This window comes from Manis javanica, chromosome 15 (genome assembly GCF_040802235.1).
Source record: "Manis javanica isolate MJ-LG chromosome 15, MJ_LKY, whole genome shotgun sequence".
Classification (NCBI taxonomy): domain Eukaryota; kingdom Metazoa; phylum Chordata; class Mammalia; order Pholidota; family Manidae; genus Manis; species Manis javanica.
In genome coordinates, this window is record NC_133170.1 from 54,867,570 (window position 1) to 54,886,562 (window position 18,993).

The 18,993-nt window shown below is 40.0% G+C and overlaps 1 protein-coding gene across 4 annotated transcripts in view; it reads left to right on the forward strand.

The window, feature by feature from the left end:
• Window positions 1–1,660: 1,660 nt before the first annotated feature.
• CMTM8 (CKLF like MARVEL transmembrane domain containing 8) overlaps window positions 1,661–18,993 on the forward strand; it is a 95,579-nt gene continuing 78,246 nt past the window's right edge. Inside the window, exon 1 of one of the 4 annotated variants that reach the window (XM_037008633.2) lies at window positions 1,661–2,305. In XM_037008633.2, coding sequence (XP_036864528.1) covers window positions 2,159–2,305 — 147 coding nt within the window. In that variant the 5' untranslated portion in view covers window positions 1,661–2,158. The remainder of the gene's footprint in view (window positions 2,306–18,993) is intronic. The other 3 variants (XM_037008631.2, XM_037008632.2, XM_073223673.1) reach the window with 3 other exon arrangements.

The window sequence follows — 18,993 nt, forward strand, 5'->3', positions numbered from 1 at the left end:
ACTCCTGACCTACAGACTCAAGAGCAAATAAGATGGTTATTTTAAACCACTAATGTTTGGGGAACATTTATTACATTGCAATAGATAACCCAAACACACACTATCTCTTTCGTATATTTTCATTGCAGAAAATTAGTGTTTGTTACCACTCCAGACCTCACCCAGGATGTTATGTAGTATATGGTATGTGTATATTTTACCTTTCTAAATTAAAAAACAAATTAGAATTTTTAAATCTATCTGGCTCCACGGGATTTTTGAGAAGGAATTGTTCTTTGTATTACAGAAATAGAGTTGTCTTGACTTTCTTCCTGGCTTCCTGCATTTACTAAATGTCATGCCATCGACTCCTTTTCCAGCCATTTCGTGTGATGATCTCTTCCCCAGCGGCAACATCAGTTTTTTTAAACCAGGAAATCTCAAACTTCAGTGTGTAGCACAGTCTCTTGGAGGGACTGTTCAAATACAGCTGCATGAGCTATGCTCTCAGAATTGCTGATTCTATAGGTTTGGGGTAGGCCTGGGAACTTGCACTTCTGACAAATTTCTGGGTAATGCTGGTGGTCCATGGACCACACTTTGAGAACCACTGCTCTAGGGGAAATTGCCATATTTTAATTTTTGTTGTATCTACCTACTAGCCCAAGGTGTTTAGTAAATGCTCATGGATAAAATATCTCCAAATCATCTTTGTAATGATTTTGAAGCCTTACCTTTTTACTCCTTGAGGTCCTGCAGGCTCGGGCCTAGACTTTAATCCCAGTTCCCTTCTACAACAGGTTTTGCTTTCTTTTCAGTTTAGCTGATTGGGCATCACGGATAAAACAACCCTTCTGGCTTTTTAAAAAAAATCTTGGGAGCAGATGTGAGGGAATGCTTTTACTGTGATCCCAAAACAACGCTCTATTTGTGACCAAGGATTATTTCTTTTTGGTGGTTTCCAAATAAAAGTGTTTCTTACCACTTTCACAGAACAGGAGGGCCACCCAGAAGGTGCTTTTTGGTGAGAGGTCCATCTATCAGAGCCTGCATTTTATCTAGATGGCACCACTGAGGCCCGGAGAGGAAGAGCCACTGGCTCTTGGTCATACAACCGAGGAATTCACGCGCCGCCTTGGAGCTGAGATCTCACCTGATTTACCACAAGCTGCCTCACTAAATGGGACGCCCTCATCTCTTCCCCCATCCCGGGAACGCACAGTCCGTTTGCCATAAACTTCACTTTGCGCAATCCAAACACCGTCCAAGCTTTTTACAAATATTTCCTTCCGACGGTGACGTTACGGTCACACTGACTCGTCCCGACCAGCGACTCCACGCACGTCCCGCCAGGCGCCGTCACCGGGGCTCCGCGGGTGCCCGCGATTGAGCCGCTGCGGGCGCCTGGAAACGGCTCGCCCTCAAAGCCCGGCGATTAAGTTGGTTCCTCATATTGTTCCCAGTAGGAGGGGCAGGAAATGGAGCCAGGCTGTGGCGGCGGCCAGAGCGGGAGGGGAGAAGCTCGCGCCGCCCTGGGCTCTCTGGGCGGCCTCGCATCGATCTCGGGACTAAGGTCCGGCCAGGTCGGGATTCCAGCCGCTCGGCGCTCGAGTCACCGCCCCGCCCCGGCCTCGGCAGTCTCTCCGAGGGCTCATTCCTGGAGCCGCCGCCTCCCTAAGGGGCCCGGGCCGTCACCGTCAGGTGGAAAGGGACAGGTCAGCGGTGGCCGCGCCCGCGGGGCGGAGCCTGGGCCGGGCGGCTGCGGGTGTCCGCTCGGATCCCGCGCCCCCTCCTCCGCGCAGCGCGCCGGGCTGCCAGTCCTGACCTCGCGCGAGCCCGCGCTCCACCCGGCGCTCTCTGGGCCGCACGGTCCCCGGCAACAGGTGAAGAGGCCGGCGGACCCGGCGCTGGGTGGGGCGGTCCCTCTCCGCCCGCCCCGCGCCCGCCCCTCTCCCCGCCCCTCCCCTCCTCCCGGCCGCCTCGCCAGCTCGGCCTCCTCTCCGGCCCCGTGCAGCCCGAGAGCCAGGGCGCCGGGCACCCGCCGGACCCGCCGCGCCTGCCGGGCTCCCGGCCCGCGCTCCCTCCCTGCCTCCGCGCCGGGGTCTCTTGCCCCGCGCCGCGCGGCCCCCCGACGCGGTGGGGCTGCCCGAGGAGGGGCCGGCCCGGCCCAGAGGCGACGATGGAGGTGCCGCAGCGCGCGCGCTCGCAAACCGTCACCACCACCGCCAGCTCCTTCGCCGAGAACTTCTCCACCAGCAGCAGCAGCTTCGCCTACGACCGCGAGTTCCTGCGCACGCTGCCCGGGCTCCTGATCGTGGCGGAGATCGTGAGTCCCGGGGCGGACGGGGGTGCGGGCGGCGGGCGCATGCGGGCCGCACGGGGCTCGCGGCTCGGAGCCCACTCGGGTCTTCGCGCGGGCTTGGAAGGGAGCCCGGCCTTCTCCCCGAAGTGCCCAACTCGGAGGCCGCCTGTCTGAACCAGGCCTGGTCACCTGGGGCTCTCCTGGGGAAGAGGGTCGGGACCCTCAGAGCGCCGGCTGGGGCAGAAGCTCAACGCTCTGGGCCCGCTGAGTGGTCTTGGCGCATCCCAGGGCAGGGTGCTTGGTGGGCGCTGCTGAGTCTGGGTTAGTGGGTGTCATGGACACCTGGTGCTTCCCTTACCTGATCACCACGTGTAAGGCCGCCTCCCTCAAAGCAAGGCTTTCTAAAGATTGGGGAGGGGAGAGGACTTTCCCCCCAACACCCCGCCGCCGTAGTACACTTGAGAGGAATCAGGAAACGTTTACCGGGTAAAGCTTGGGTGCTCCGCGTCTTTGAGCACCAAAGGGGCTCCTTCCTGGCGCTGTGCACTCTCTCTTTTAGACTCAGAACTTCCCTAGGGAGGAGGCTGGGCAAGTGCATTCTCCCCGGCATAGGAGGACTTGGAGGCCTAGCGGTCCCGTGATTTCCCGTAAAGTCCCCACACCACTTTATGGCTGAGAAAAGACAGGAGCCTGTTAACAGGTAGCGGTGGCCGCCGACTTTTGAGTCTTCAGCAGGAACTAGGGGCTCATCAAGCCCCTTAGGTGCCTTTGTGCCCTCATGTAACCCACACAACAACCCTCCCTTTGAAGGTGGCTTCCAGTCATACCATTTTACACATGAAGAAACTGAGGCAAAGGGAGGGGAAGTAAATCACACCTGGGGACAGTAGAGCTGGGATTGAAACCCTGCCCTGCCTGTCTCTGGGGCCCAGCTCTTAACTGCTAAGGGGCATCCCTTCCACCATGTCTCACACACTTTAAACTGTTGTGGAATTGAAATATGGCCTACATGAGGGTTGAGAATACGAACCAGGATGGTGCAGAAGTGAGTGAGGACTCAGACGGTTCCTCTGAGACACCCTTGGCAATACCTGACTACATCCGGTTGCTTACTTGCTCCTCCAGAGCCTGCTTGCCAGACCTACTGAACCAATCCCAGGGGGCCCAGTGCCCAGAAATTTTGTGAAGTGTTGGCTTAGCCCATCCCCAACTGGCTCCCTCAGCTGCATTGAGGACTTTGAGAGACCCAGCAAAAAGCTGAGGTATTGGAAACACCTTGCCAGGGCCTGGCTTACAAGAATTCAACAAATATTTGCTGTGTGAGTTGAAGGAGTTGGCAGGCTCCCCTCCTCCAGCAGAGCAAACGGAAGCTGAAATGACAGAGAATGGTGTGGATTTGTACCAGGCATAATGTAAAGTGCCTGTTGTTTTCTGATTTATGATCAATATGCTCTGTGTTCCACACTTTTTCAGAAAATAGAGAAGTGAAGAAAAGTGTGAATGGCCGAGGGTGCCATCACTAGAAGTAACCACTTGATATATTGTCATGATGTGACTTTTTAGATTTTAATAAATTTTTTGAAAAGATGGGAAAATGTAAGAAAAATTACCTTTATTACTAGCTATAGTTTTTATTTTTGACAGCTGTGTATGCACATGTTTTAGTCAAATAGCCCTACAGACAGAATATGTTGCCCCACTGTGTCTAAATCTTGTGGTACCCACTTTCAAATCTCTTAAAGCTCTAGATAACGTTTGTGGTGCCATCTCTTGAATTTTGTTTTCCAGTTGTAGGTGTTACCCATTGGCTTCCCACCCTGAAATACGAGGCTTTAGCTCTCTTGGACCACCTCTTCCCCACCCCCACTACTAATACATGTATCTTTCTGTCTCACTGTATTTTGGATTATGTCAGTAACTTAGTGCTGACCTCAGGACCCAGGGAACACTCTTCACAGCTGAGCCATTGAGTAGCCTATGAGCATTTTTCCTTTCCTGCCCAGTCTGTTTCCCCAGAGTTCGTAAATCTCATTTTTCATTTCTTAGTTCTTTAGCCATTTGATCACTAACTTTACCTTCATTGTAGAACTCTCAGGAAACTAAGAGACACTGGTATTCCACCAAGGTCAGCCACATGACCAACCCTCTCCGAGGGCCTCTGACCTGCCCCCACCTGTCCTGCTCACCTGGCACAGCTGACAGCCCTGGGGCTCTTGCGCCAGCACCTGGGAGATCCTCTTCCACTGTGCCCTGGATTGGGTCCCCTTGCTTGGGAGCCGCACAGTTTTTAGTAGTTTCCTAAGAAAGGATGCATGTGAAACTGAGATTTGCATCTTTCAAAATGTACTTGATTTGACCATTACACTTAATTGTTTGACAAGGTAAAGAATGTTAGATTGGAAATTGTTTTCCTTCAGAATTTTGAAAGTATTCCTCTATTATCTTCTAGCTATTCTGATTCTTTTTGAAAAAATTCCCATTCTTGATCCTTTTTGCTTTCCCTTCTAGAACCTTGTAGAATCTTCTTTCTCCCTGGAGATCTGTAATAGCACAGTGAGGTGCCTTCATTTGAGTCCATTATTTTCCATTTTACTGAGGACCTACTGTATTCTCTTAATCAGGAAAACACATGTATGCTTAAAGAGATTTTTTAAATTTGATTTTTTCTTTACATTTTTCTCAGTTTTTTCCTGAAGCTTCTTTTATGCATTGTTTTCTATACATATATCGTTCTTATAACTTTTCTCACAGATTTGTGACCTGCTCTGTTCACTTAACATACATGAGCATTTTTCAGGGTCTCAGGTTCTTTTGTTATTAGTTTTCTGTCATAAAGAAATATTGTGTATGATTTCCTCAGTATTCTATTTTAAAGCTAAAATATTTTGTACATTTAATAGTAGGGCCAGTGTAGCAATATTCCTTCTTTGTCCTTTCCACATTTGTCCAGTGATTTTCTTGAGGGAGAGTTCCTTAAAGTAGAACTTTGTGTCAAAGAGTATACAAATAAGGGTTTTGTTATGTATTTTGAAGTCATCTTTCCCCAAAGTTCTATTGGTTTAAACTGTCATCAGTAGTGTGTGAGTTTATTAAACCAAAAATACTTTTTGTTAAATTAGAAGCACTCTTAAAATTAAGAATGCCAAGGATCATCTTAAACAATATACCGTTTTATTGATCTAAGATACTTTTTTGTTCATGTTCCAATGTCTGAATCAGGATGTGGCGTACAATGGGTGGTTTCTTGGAGGTAATGAAATATGGGGGTGGGACAGGTTTTTAACCAGGCGTAGGGATGCAGGTTTCAAACTACTGCTGTCACAGCTCAGATATTAAGAGAGACCTGCCCCCAGAGGAATACTTTCTGCCTTGAAAAAACAAAACACTGAAAGAATTGCTAAGAACCTGACTTCCTGCTTGAACCTGGGGACAATGAAATAGTAGAACACAAAACAGTGTTCCCCAAATCTGTTGTCAAAATCACTTGCCCTGGCTTTCTCACAGGGGTGAGTGATAGTAGCTAGCCTAGTAAAACATTCGAAACCAAATTGTAGTCATTTCCTTCCTTTTAAAATTTTATAACAGGTTAGAAGCAATCCAATACTTAACCTGTGACTTGCAGGATGCTGTGGTCCAGCAATTCCGAGCACCTGAAGAATAAAACTGATTTGTCAGAAGCTGAGTTAGTTGCACCCTCCTATTATTGGTAACTTCAGAATGAATTAGCATCCATGTAATAATGTTAGGTCCCTGTCATTTACTTCCATGTAATAATGTTAGGTCCCCTGTCATTTACTTACTATCAAGAGCAAACGCCGTTGGGGAAGGGCAAATAGGGTTTACTGAAAGCTGGAATCTAAATTATTCTATTATATTGAGTTCTTTTTAAAAAATAGTGAACATAGTTTCCATTTCATCAGAACAATACCTAGTCTTTGTAGAAAAATTAGAAAAATACAGTTAAGGAAAAAAAACCTTGTAATTCTAGCCCCCATGCTGGTTCCTAAAAGGAGTGCCAGCACCCCAAATCTGGGAGGGGGTAAGATTTAAAACATTTTTTGGTTATCGTGATGCCTCGAGTCCAGAATGAGTAAAATCCTGAAGTGCATGGGACAGTCCCCAGCGGTGAAGAATTGCTTCACCAACTGCCAACAACACTATGGTCGTGCTCTGAGTGGGCCACTGTGTACCCCTTAGAGTAAACCATTCCAGAATTTCTCAAGTGGTTATGTATTATTCATCTGTAATTTTTTTCAAATGCCATCTTGTCATGATATAATGTGGTTTTTAGAAATTAAAATGAGAGTATGTTGAGTACTTTTTGGAAAACGCAGTCATTTGTAAACTGGACTTCCCGTTTGCTCCCATGGCCACCTGTGCTGGATGGCTTCCATTTGTCCTCAACCGCTCCGTGCTTCTCCACCCTGTTCTCCACCCTGACAGCTGACCTGCATGGACTATCTCCCCTCTGATGCTTCACTGGGTTCCTCCAAAGGTGGCACCAGCAGGAGGCTGTGGGGTGAGATGAGAGCAGGTTCTGGGTGTTCATTCCCTGGGATTCCTTGCAGGTTGTTCCGTGTCCCAGACTGGAAGGCAGGCTGCCTGGCAGCGCCCTCCCACAGCGGTTTTCCCTGGCTCTGATAGCTGGGGCTGCACTATCGCTGCAGTTCTCCCGCACCCTGCTTTATAAATGACACCTTTATTAAACTCCACTCAGATTACCTAGTCTGTCGGTGCCCAGAGCCTGCTGAGACCAGATAGATGAGCTTTTCTCATCAACCATACATTTCTGAGGACATTCTTAATGGCCACAGTATCCCATGAATAGCCAGGCTCCTACTGTTCAATTTATGTTTATTTTCCTTTAAAAATATTGTAATAAACATATTTTAAGCTAAAATCTTTCTGGATGTTCTTTAATGTTTTCCAAGGAGGAGTATTGAGAATTGAATAAAAGGTATGTGAATCTTCTTTAAAGTCAAGATTATTGAGGTATACAGTAAAATTAACCTTTTCTGGTATACAGTTTTGGCATATGTATATATATATATTTTTTGGTATCATTAATCTACAATTACATGAGGAACATTATGTTTACTAGACTCCCCCCATCACCAAGTTCCCCCCACAAACCCCATTACAGTCACTGTCCATCAGTGTAGTAAGATGCTATAGAATCTCTACCTGTCTTCTCTGTGTTGTACAGCCCTCCCCATGGCCCCCCCCACTACATTATGTCTGCTAATAGTAATTGGCATATGTATTTTTGAAAAGCACCTTTATTGATATACCATTCATATCATAAAATTGACCTTTTTAAAGTGAACAGTTCAGGGATTTTTAGGATAGAGTTGTATAATTATCCCTACCATTTAACTTCAGAACATTTTCATCACTTCAAAAATGTTCTATTTTTGTAGCTGTTAGCAGTCCCTCCTCATTCTTCCCTTCCCTCAGCCCTTGGTAACCTCTAATCTACTTTCTGTCTCTGTAAATGTATCTGTTCTGGACATTTCATAAATGGCATCCTATACCATGTGGCTTTCTATCTGGCTTCTTTTGCTGAGCATGTTTTCAAGGGTCATTCATGCTGTACTATGTATCAATACTTCATTCCTTTTATTGCCAAATAATATTACATTGTATTATATATGTAACATTTTGTTAATGTTAATTAACAGTTAATGGTTGTTTCCATGTTCTAACTATTATGAATAAGGCTGCTATGAACCTTATGTACAAGTTTTTGTATAGACATGTTTTCCATTCTCTTGTGATTTACCAAGGAATGGAATGGCTGGGACATACGGTAACCTGGCTTAATATTTTTTGAGGTACTGCCAGACTGTTCCCCAAAGTGGCTGCACTACTGTACAATCCCACCAGCAGTATGAGGGCTCCAATTTCTCCATCCTCACTAAGACTTGTTATTTTCTTATCTTTTTGATTCTGGTCATCCTATAGGATATAAAATAGTATCTGAATGTGGATTTGTAGTTCTATAACAATTAATAATGTTGAGTAACTTTCATGTACTCAGTCATTTGCATGTCTTCTTTGGAGAAATGTGTATTCAAATCCTTTGCTATATAAAGAATTACATTAATTTCTTTTATTTTTGAGTGGTAAGAGTTCTTTACATACTCTGGATACAAGTCCCTTATCAGATACATGAATTACAGGTATTTTCTTTGCATTCTGTAAGTTGACTTTTCACTTTAAATGATGATGTCCTTTGAAGCACAAGGTTCTTAATTTGATAAAGTCCAATTTACATACTTTTTTCTTCTGTGGCTTGGATTTGTGATATCATAGCTAAGAAGACGTTGCCTGTTCCAAGGTCACGAAGGTTTACTCCTACATTTGCTCCTAAAGGTTGTCTAGTTCTATCTTAGATTTAGATCTATGATTCATTTTTACTTAATTTTGTATGTAGTGTGAGGTGGGGGTCTATATTCATTTAATATCTAATTGTTCCAGCACCATTTGTTGAAAAGACTATTTTTGTCCCGTTGAATCATCTTGGCACCATTGTCAAAAATCAAATCACCATCAGTGTAAGGGTTTACTTCTAGATACTCAGTTCTATTCCACTGATCTCTGTGTCCATCCTTATACCAGTACCATACTGTATTGATTACTATAGCTCTGTAGAAAGTTTTGAAATCAGAAGTATGAGTGTCAAATGTATTCTTTCTTTCAAAATTTTTGGCTATTCTCTTGCCAAACGCAATGGTCCCTTGCATTTCCGTATGCATTTTAGTATCAGTTTGCCAGTTTATGCAAAAGAAAAAAAAAGCAACTGGTATTTCAATATGGATTGTGTTGAATCTGTACATCAATTTGATTTGGAGAGTGTGGCCATCTTAACAAAATTAAACTTTCCAGTTCATAAACATGGGATATCGCCTTATTTAAGTCTTCTCTAACTTCTTTTGACAATATTTTGTAGTTTTCAACATACATGTCTTAGATTTCTTTTGTTAAATTTATTCCTAACTATTTTATTTTTTTGGATGCTACTGCAAATGCAATTATTTTCTTAATTTCATTTTCAGGTTGTTCATTGGTAGATCATAGAAATTCAGTTGGATTGTGTATTCTTGACCTTGTAACCTGCAAGTTTGCCAACTTCACTTATTAATTCTGATAGGTTTTTTTTTTGTGGTTTGGCATGTATATTTTTAAGGCTTTTTATATTACTGCCAAGTTGTACAGAAAGGTTTATACAAATTTGCACTCTCCTAATGGTGTCTTAGTGTGTAACAGGGTTTGTATCTGTGAATATTCAAACTTTCTCTTAATATTTGCCCATTCTATTGGGGTGGAGATATTCCAAATAATAACCAGTTTGGCATAGGTACCCACTAATCAAAAGAACATAAGCTAGCATGCAAGGTAGCCTTGGGACATGTGAAAAAGAGTAAATTATTTTATTTGCATTTCTGTGATTATTGGAGTTGAATATTTTAAATTTGCTTATTAGCATTTATTCTTCTTTTGGTAGCTTACTGTTTTGTCCCTCTACCAATTTAAAGAAATAAGGCTCACTCCTTTAAAAAAATGTTTTAAAGATGTAAAAAGGAGAGAAAACTTTAAGGAAAATTACCTTGCAGGAAGGTTTGGGGAATATATTTGAATAAGGATGTTCACTTTTTAATTCTTATCTTTTTATATGGTTTAAGTTTTCTTATAATGAGAATATATGTATGCACTAATATAACTAAAGAAGCTTACAGCAATATTAAAGTGTTCATTGTAAAAACAAATTTCAAATCATCTATATAGAGTGAAAATTGAAAGTCTCTAAGCTACCTCCCTCACTCCATCCCTCATCTGCTCACCTTGTCCTGATATATTTACCATTCACATTTCTCCAAGACTTTTTTTCTGTACATGTGCAAATATTCAGTTAATATAAGACACAGACATACATGAATAAGTATATTATGTAACTTCTTTTTCATTTAATAATATCTGGATACTTTACAGACATACATGAATGAGTATATTATGTAACTTCTTTTTCATTTAATAATATCTTGATACTTTCCTTGTATATTTGTTGATTTGTAAGTTTTCTATATACTACAGGTATTCATTTTCTCATCTGTTGCTAGTTACTGGCATCATTCACGCTGTTTTTCATCCAAATAAGTTCTTAATTTGCATGAAATCTCAACTGTTCACCTTATTTAGCCTTCTGGCATTTCCTTTGCTTCAACATGACATCCTTAGCTCCAGGGTTAAGTTCCTCATTTGTTCTTAATTTGCATGAAATCAACTGTTATTCTTATTTAGCCTTCCAGGTTTCCTTTGCTTAGCAGCCCCAGGATTGTACAAATATTTGAGGAAAATATAGAATTTATTTTTAATGTTAAAAATATTTTCTGTGGTAAGTCATAAATTCTTTTGTGTATATAAGGTAAGAATATAATTTCACCTTTTTACCTAAATCAATATCTAGTTGTCTTATCATTAATCATATCCTAGTGCCATATATGTGTACCTATTTCTTGACCCTATTCTGTTCTATTCCTGAATCAATTCCAAACCCTTTTAATTACTCTAGCTTTATCATGAATTTTATATCAAGTAGGATAAGTCACACAAAATTTTCTGTTTGCTTTTCTTGTATACTTACACTAACACAAGTGATTTTCAGAATCAATTAAAGCCCATTACCACTTTGATCAAGACTGCATTAAATTTGAGGTGTCCTTATGATATTGAACCTTATCACCTAGGAATATTGTATCTCACTGTTTAGGTCATTTTATGTTCTTGAAGTCCTAAGTTTTTTCCAGATGAATCTTATGTGTTTCTTACTAGATTTAAGTATTCCCAATTTTTGATGATTAAGATTTGTCAAAAATGAATTGGAGTTAACAATTTTTAATTATTTGTGGTTGATAAAAAAGCTGTTAATTTTCTTATTTAGCACTGTGTTAGCCACCTTATTTATTAGTTCTAGTAGTTTTATTATTTGTAAGTAAATTATAGTAATATCTGTGAATAAAGATTGTTATTGTTTCCTTTTTATATTTATACTTTAGTTTTTTATAATTATTGCATAGGTTAGGACTGCCCATGTAATGTTGACTGATTGGGGTTATATGAATATCCTTGGCTGGCTTATAACTTTAATTGGGATGTTTTCAGCATTTAGTGATAGTACAGGTTTAACTATAGGTTCTGGTAGATATTCTTTTATTGAGTTAAGAAAGGGAAATTTAACTTTGTATCCATTTTAATCAGGAATGACTGTTGAATTTAGGGGATAGGATTTGGCAGCAGGGGGTGTGTTTATTGAGGTGATCATATGGGTTTTTGTTTCCCTCAATTTGCTTAAATTCTATTAGGAAATCTAATGTTGAATCATTCTTGTACTCTTGGAATAATTTCTCCTTAGCTATAATATATTCTTTCAATGAACTCCTGGACTGTAAAACCTTTTTTTACTCTTGGATTTGATTTGCTAATGTATGTCGGGGGGTTGTTTCTATGCTAATCTGTAAGACCAGTCTTTTAGATTCTATTGCTGTGGTCTATTTTGTCTGATTTCAATATTGCCATACCAGCTTTTTTGACTGACATTTATCTGGCATGTTCTTGTCTCTGTATTTTTTTATTGAAGTGGGTACTTAATATTAACATTTTAAAGTAAACAGTTGAGTGACATTTAGTACATTCACAACGTTGTACGGTTTCCACTTCTGTCTACTTCCAAAGCATTTTCATCTTCCCAAAAGGAAACCCTCCCTTTTACATTTCCCTATCATTTTGTTACAGGTACATCTTCTATATCCATCATATAACTAGATTTTATTTCTATACCCAGTCTGATAACTTGCCTTTCAATATAGAATTTTAAAACATTTATATTTATTGTGATAACTTAGAATTCTTATTTTCCTTATTTTTTTTCCTATAGTGGTTGAAAGTTGTAAGTCCTATTTTTGTTTTGTTTGGAGATACTTTTAAATTTTTACTCAAATTATTTGAACATATTTGTCTAATTATCCATAAAATTAAGATATTTAACCACAAAATTCCATTCAAAAGACAGTACTGTCCTCCTTTCTGTTCTTCACCATGTACTTTGTGTTTGACAATTTTTTCTGTTTTTTTTTAATAACACGTTCATTGAGATATTATTTACACACTACACAGTTCACCCATTTAAAGTGTAAAACAGTGGCTTTTAGTATATTCACAGAGTTGTGCAACCATCCCCACAGTGAATTCTAGAAAATTTTCATTGTCACAAAAGAAACCCCATGCACATTAGCTGTCTTTCTCCATTTCCTACAACCTATCTATCCATCCTAGCCTTAGACAACCACTAATCTATGTTCTGTGTAAAATGTGCCTATTTTAGGCATTTCATATAAATGGAATCCTATAGTCTGTGGTCTTTTGTGACTTGCTTTTTTTTTCACCTAGCAGAATGTTTTCCAGGTCCATCCATGTTGTAGTACTTTATTTCATTGTATTGTAAAATGATATATCATTATGTGGCTATACCACATTTTATCTATCCATTCATGAATTTGTGGACATTTGAGTTGTTTCCGCCTTTTAGCTATGGTTAATAATGCCACTAAGAACATTCATGGACAAGTTTTCGTGTGGACGTATATTTTCATTTCTGTTGGATATCGTTCCAGGAATAGAATTTCTGGATCATACATTTAGCATCTGCAAAATGGTCAGGCTGTTTTCCAGAGTGGACACACCATTTTACAATCCTTAGACTACTTTTTAAAGAATGTTTTTTCAGGATCATTTCTTGCCTGTTGTCTGGAGCTTCCCACACATTCCTGAACAATTATTTATATTTAACTGCAAGTTAAAATTTTTTCACACAATAATTTTTTGTGTCATTTACTTTCTTGATTTATTTTTTAATTTCAAGGTACTTCCTTAAGTATTCTTTTAGAAAGGGTTTGAAGGGTTAAACTTTAAAAATTTTTGTACATCTAGAAACATCTTTCTTTTACCTTCATACTTGAATTGGTATACTTTGGTTGGTATACAATTGTAGGAAATGAAAATTTTCATTAGTTCCTTGAAGATACTGCTTCATTGTTTTCTGGCATCTAGTATTGTAAATAAGAGACCTAATAAGAGGCCTGTGACAGAGCTATTAGGTTCAGTCCTCCCCAGGGGACTTGTCCGTTCATGACCGTGCATTTCTACAGACTTAGTTGCAGTGCACCCTTGTGTGAATGATGCCTTGCACATTATATCACCCACAAGAATATAGAAAGATGGCATAGGTGGTATACCAAGAAATTGTGGGTGAAACAGTGGTGTTATATTGGGGTGACATGGCTTGGGAAAGGCAGATTCTGCAACCATGTAAATTATACTAGAGCTTCCAGTTGATATGGTTTGGAGTAAAAGAAGATTGTTAAGCCCTCACTTGGCATTTCCTGAGTCCTGGTGGGCTCTCCCCCTGGGCAGGCACGATGCCTGCACCTCAGTCTGAGATCATCGGGAAGACCTGAAGCCCCTCTCTCAGGACAGCTCTAGCCTGATGTTCTCTGGTGTTTCCTGCTGAGAGCGTGTCCTTTGCATCTGTTCCATTAAACTGTGACGTTTGTAATATTTAAGTCTGAGGGCTTATTTTCACTAGGCTTAAATCTGCTCTACTGTGAGAGGCAGATTCTCATTTCCTTTTAAGTAACCAAATTTTTTTTTAAATCTCCCTAGACATTTTTGGACATTTTCTCCCTATTTTTAGAGATGCATAGAGATATCTACACTACCACTGTGTGTCCAGAAAGTCATTATTTATCCATCTTCCTCAGCACTTGTTGGCCCCTATATAATTAAAATTCAAATTTCTTGTATTTCTTACACGTGTTCTTTCTCTTTTCTCCTTCCAAAACATCTTTATTCAATTCTGAAGTTCTAGGAGAGATTAGACCATCGGCAATATCTCCTAACTTTTCTTTCATAGTTTCTTTTTGTTCTACTGCAGAGTTTCAAGGAAATAACACTGCCACCTCAAGTTCGGAATCAATCAGTTGAGTATGTTCTGCTCCTCAGCCCATCGTTGAATTATTTATTTATTTGGTTTTGGCTTTGACGGTTTAAATTCCCAACACTTGGTCATTCCTTTTACTTTGTAATCTGATTGTTTTTTTCTGAATCACCTTAAAAATCTTGAATATATTAAAGCTTTTCTTTGTTTATTGAGAGACCACTTGTGCTTGTTGAGGCTGTTGCTTCTCATATGACTGTTTTCCTCAATAATTTGATGATTCATGAATGTCCATTTGTACTTGTAGATGAGATGGCTAGAGGGCATTGTGCTCAGTGTGAACAAGAATCCCTGTGTCCCAGGCAGTGAATATAGGTTTTCATCACATGACATAAATTGAGTGGCATTTTTTTTAGAGGAAGGAACATACTAATGGGCTGGGAGAGTCGGGGGAGTATTGGGGATCATGTAGCTGCGTGAAATTTTCCTATGAGGTGTGCACATAACTTGTTGAAGCACCTAACAGTCTTGAAACCTTTATCTTGGGGGCTATTCCCAGAAGTTACTTCTGGAAGAGTGGATGGGGAGCAAATGATTAAACTTGGCAACTTCTGAGCCTTTAAACTGCTCCTTAACTACTAACTTCTGATGTTTGGGTTTATCTGAAGATTTGTTTGGAAACTTCTTTTTGATAGGCCCTCTATTTCTTCTCCAGAGCTGAAAACTGGAAACCCCATTGCTTATCATTAGTTTGCTCCTGCATACTGCTCTTTCCAGCTTTTCAGCACTATGTAGTTTAAAATTATTTGCGCGATTTGCGCGATTTGCACGGGTGTTTTTTTCTGTCCTTTTAGTGGGTTTAGAGAGAAGAGGTGAACATACAAGTCTAGTCAGCTACACTGAAAGAGAAGTTCAGCTGTTTCATTATTCAATGATACTTTTTATGTGTATAAGGAACATTGATCTTTTTTTGTTGCAAATATTTTTTCTAGCCTATCATGCCTTAATTTTATGTATGGTGATTTTATTTACAAAATCTAAGATTTATATTCAAACCTATCAGTTTTAATTTTCTTCCACATTCAGTGTCACACTTAGAAAGATCTCCTTCACAAACAAAAGTAAATATAATTTCTTACATGGTAATATTTAATCTATATTTTTCTTTTGGTACTTCTTAATATTTAACCTTCATATTGAAATTTATTGTAGCAGAAGGCATAAAGTTGGGCTCTAATTTTGTTTTCAGATGTCTGTCATTGTTCCCACATAATACATAGGTAAATCTATCTTCATTCACTAATTTGGGTAGCTTCCTTCTGTTCATTTACTTAATTCTTGTACCTACTTGGGCTCAACTGTGTACTTTCTAGTCTATTCTTGTTTTCAGTCTTATGTTTTAACACCTGTAGTTCTAAAGTACATTTTAACATCTAACAGGATAAAACACCCAGTCATAATTTTTTATATATATTTTTTAAGTCATATAGTGCTGTGCCCCCCTTCTTCTGTTGAACTATATTGACATTTGGTTGGATTTTTATATAATACATAGATTAATTTTGGGAAAGGGATTTACAGAACTTCAGATTCTAAGAAGAAAAACTTCTTACTTATTCCCTTGTCTTCAGTTATGTCTCAATAGATTCTTAAGCTCCTCAAGATCTTTTCCAGTGTAGAATGTGTGGGTTTTATGGTGTAAATTAGTAATGCATATCTTCTTTATTCAGTCATCAACTATGTATTAAATATTTGTTATGTCAGCATCTGTGTCTAGCATTTAGAATATCGTGGCAAATAGTACTGTTGCTCCAGGAGAGGTTCCCCACCCTGGGCAAGTTGCTTATGAATTTGATGTGACTGAATAAAGGCAAGGGTGAGAAGTTGGAGATTTAAAAGGGGGTTTATTCTCACAGAAGTAGGTTTCAGTCTCTCCTCGCTACCCACTCTCCCCAGCCTCTCACTCCTTACCCCATTCCTGGGGGAGGGACTCTGTGGGCAGGTCTCTGGTGACTGGCGGATGCCTGACCAATTATGTAATAGGAACTGAGGTGAGGTGACCTCCTCTGGGCAGGTACTCCTGTGACTGACCAGTGGTTCTATTGCCAATAAGCATCCCATAAATGTACAAACACGCTCTTATTATATACACAATGGGTGCTATTAAGGCCAGGTGGGAATCCTGGTGAGAACGTTCCATTTTCCCCACAAGTACCTTTCTATTTTTATTTAAACAAATCAATGAGAGGATGTAAAACATCAAAAGAAAAAGGCAGTAGGAAAATATTGAAGGATACTTTTTTAAAAGTTTTCAAATTTGCGCTGAAATTCAAAAGGCATTTATTCCTACAGGCCTTTGGTCATCTCCCATATTTAAATCTAAAATTTAACAGATACAAAATACACCTTCTTTCTTTTTTTCCTAAGATTTCTAACTAGAGCCATTCCCAGGAAGATGGCAGTACTTTTTTTTGGCTGAACATTTTGTCATTAATTTTCAGTTAAAATTAAATGAATTTTCACATTTATTACCTCACTTGATATTAAGCCAGCCCCAAGTTTTGAGGAATGTCTTCTTTAATTTCCATTTCTAGTTGAACCGTGATTTGAGGAAACAGTTCTTAAATTACACGTAAGTGACAGTGAGAAGCTGAAAGCTTTTCCTCTAAGATCGGGAACAAGACAAGGATGCCCAGTCTCCCCACTTTTATTCAACATAGTTCTGGAGGCCCTCGCCATGGCAATCAGACAACACAAAGAAATAAAAGGCATCCAGATTGGCAAGGAAGAAGTCAAACTGTCCCTGTTTGCATACATTGTACATAAAAACCCTAAAGAATCCACTCTCAAACTACTAGATCTAATATCTGAATTCAACAATGTTGTGGGATACAAAATTAATACACAGAAATCTGTTGCATTCCTATACACTAACAATGAACTAGCAGAAAGAGAAATCAGGAAAACAATTCCATTCACAGTTGCATCAAAAAGAATAAAATGCCTATAAATAAACCTAACTAAGGAAGTGAAAGACCTATACTCTGAAAACTACAAGACACTCTTAAGAGAAATTAAAGAGGACACTTATAAATGGAAATTCATCCCATGCTCTTGGCTAGAAAGAATTAGTATTGTCAGAATGGCCATCCTGCCTAAAGCAATATACAGATTCAATGCAATCCCTATCAAAATACCTATAGCATTCTTCAATGAACTAGAACAAATAGTTCTAAAATTCATACGGAATGACAAAAGACCCCAAATAGCCAAAGCAATCCTGAGAAGGAAGTATAAAGCAGGGGGAATTACGCACCCTGACTTTAAGCTCTACTACAAAGCCATAGTAATCAAGACAATTTGGTACTGGCACAAGAACAGACCCATAGACCAGTGGAACAGAATAAAAAGCTCAGATATAAACCCAAGCATATATGGTCAATTAATATATGATAAAGGAGCCATGTATATACAATGGGGAAATGACAGCCTCTTCAACAGCTGGTGTTGGCAAAACTGGAGAGCTACTTGTAAGAGAATGAAACTGGATTATTGTCTAACTCCATACACAAAAGTAAACTGAAAATGGATCAAAGACCTGAATGTAAGTCATGAAACCATAAAACTCTTACAGAAAAATATAGGCAAAAATCTCTTAGAGATAAACACGAGCAACTTCTTCATGAACATATCTCCCAGGCAAGGGAAACAAAAACAGAAATGAACAAGTGGGACTATATCAAACTAAAAAGCTTCTGTACAGCAAAGGACACCATCAGTAGAACAAAAACACATCCTACAGTATGGGAGAATATACTCATAAATGACATATTCGATAAGGGGTTGACATCCAAATTATATAAAGAGCTCATGCACCTCAACAAACAAAAAGCAAATAGGCCAATTTAAAAATGGGCAGAGGAGCTGAACAGACACTTCTCCAAAGAAGAAATTCAGATGGCCAACAGGCACATGAAAAGATGCTCCACATCGCTAATCATCAGAAAAATGCAAATTAAAACCACAAGGAGATATCACCTCACACCAGTTAGGTTGGCCACCATCCAAAAGGCAAACAACAACAAATGTTGGTGAGGATGTGGAGAAAGGGGAATCTTCCTATACTGCTGGTGGGAATGTAAACTAGTTCAACCATTGTGGAAGGCAGTATGGATGTTCCTCAAAAAACTCAATAGAAATACCATTTGACCTAGGGATTCCATTCCTAGGAATTTACCCTAAGAACGCAGGAGCCCAGTTTGAAAAAGACACATGCACTCCTATGTTTATCACACCACTATTTACAATAGCCAAGAAATGAAAGCAACCTAAGTGTCCAACAGTAGATGAATGGATAAAGAAGAGGTGGTACATATACACAATGGAATATTATTCAGCCATAAGAAGAAAACAAATCCTACCATTTGCAACAAGATGGATGGAGCTGGAGGGTGTTACGCTCAGTGAGGTGGGCCGGGCAGAGAGGGACAGGTGTCAGGTGATTTCACTCATCTGTGGAGTATAAGAACACAGAAAAAACTGAAGGAACAAAATAGCAGCAGACTCACAGAACCTGAGAATGGACTAACAGTTGCCAAAGGGAAAGGGACTGGGGAGGATGGGTGGGAAGGGAGGGACAAGGGGGAAAAGGGGGCATTATGATTAGCACACATAATGTAGCCGGAGGTGGGGGACATGGGAAAGGCAGTATACACAGAGA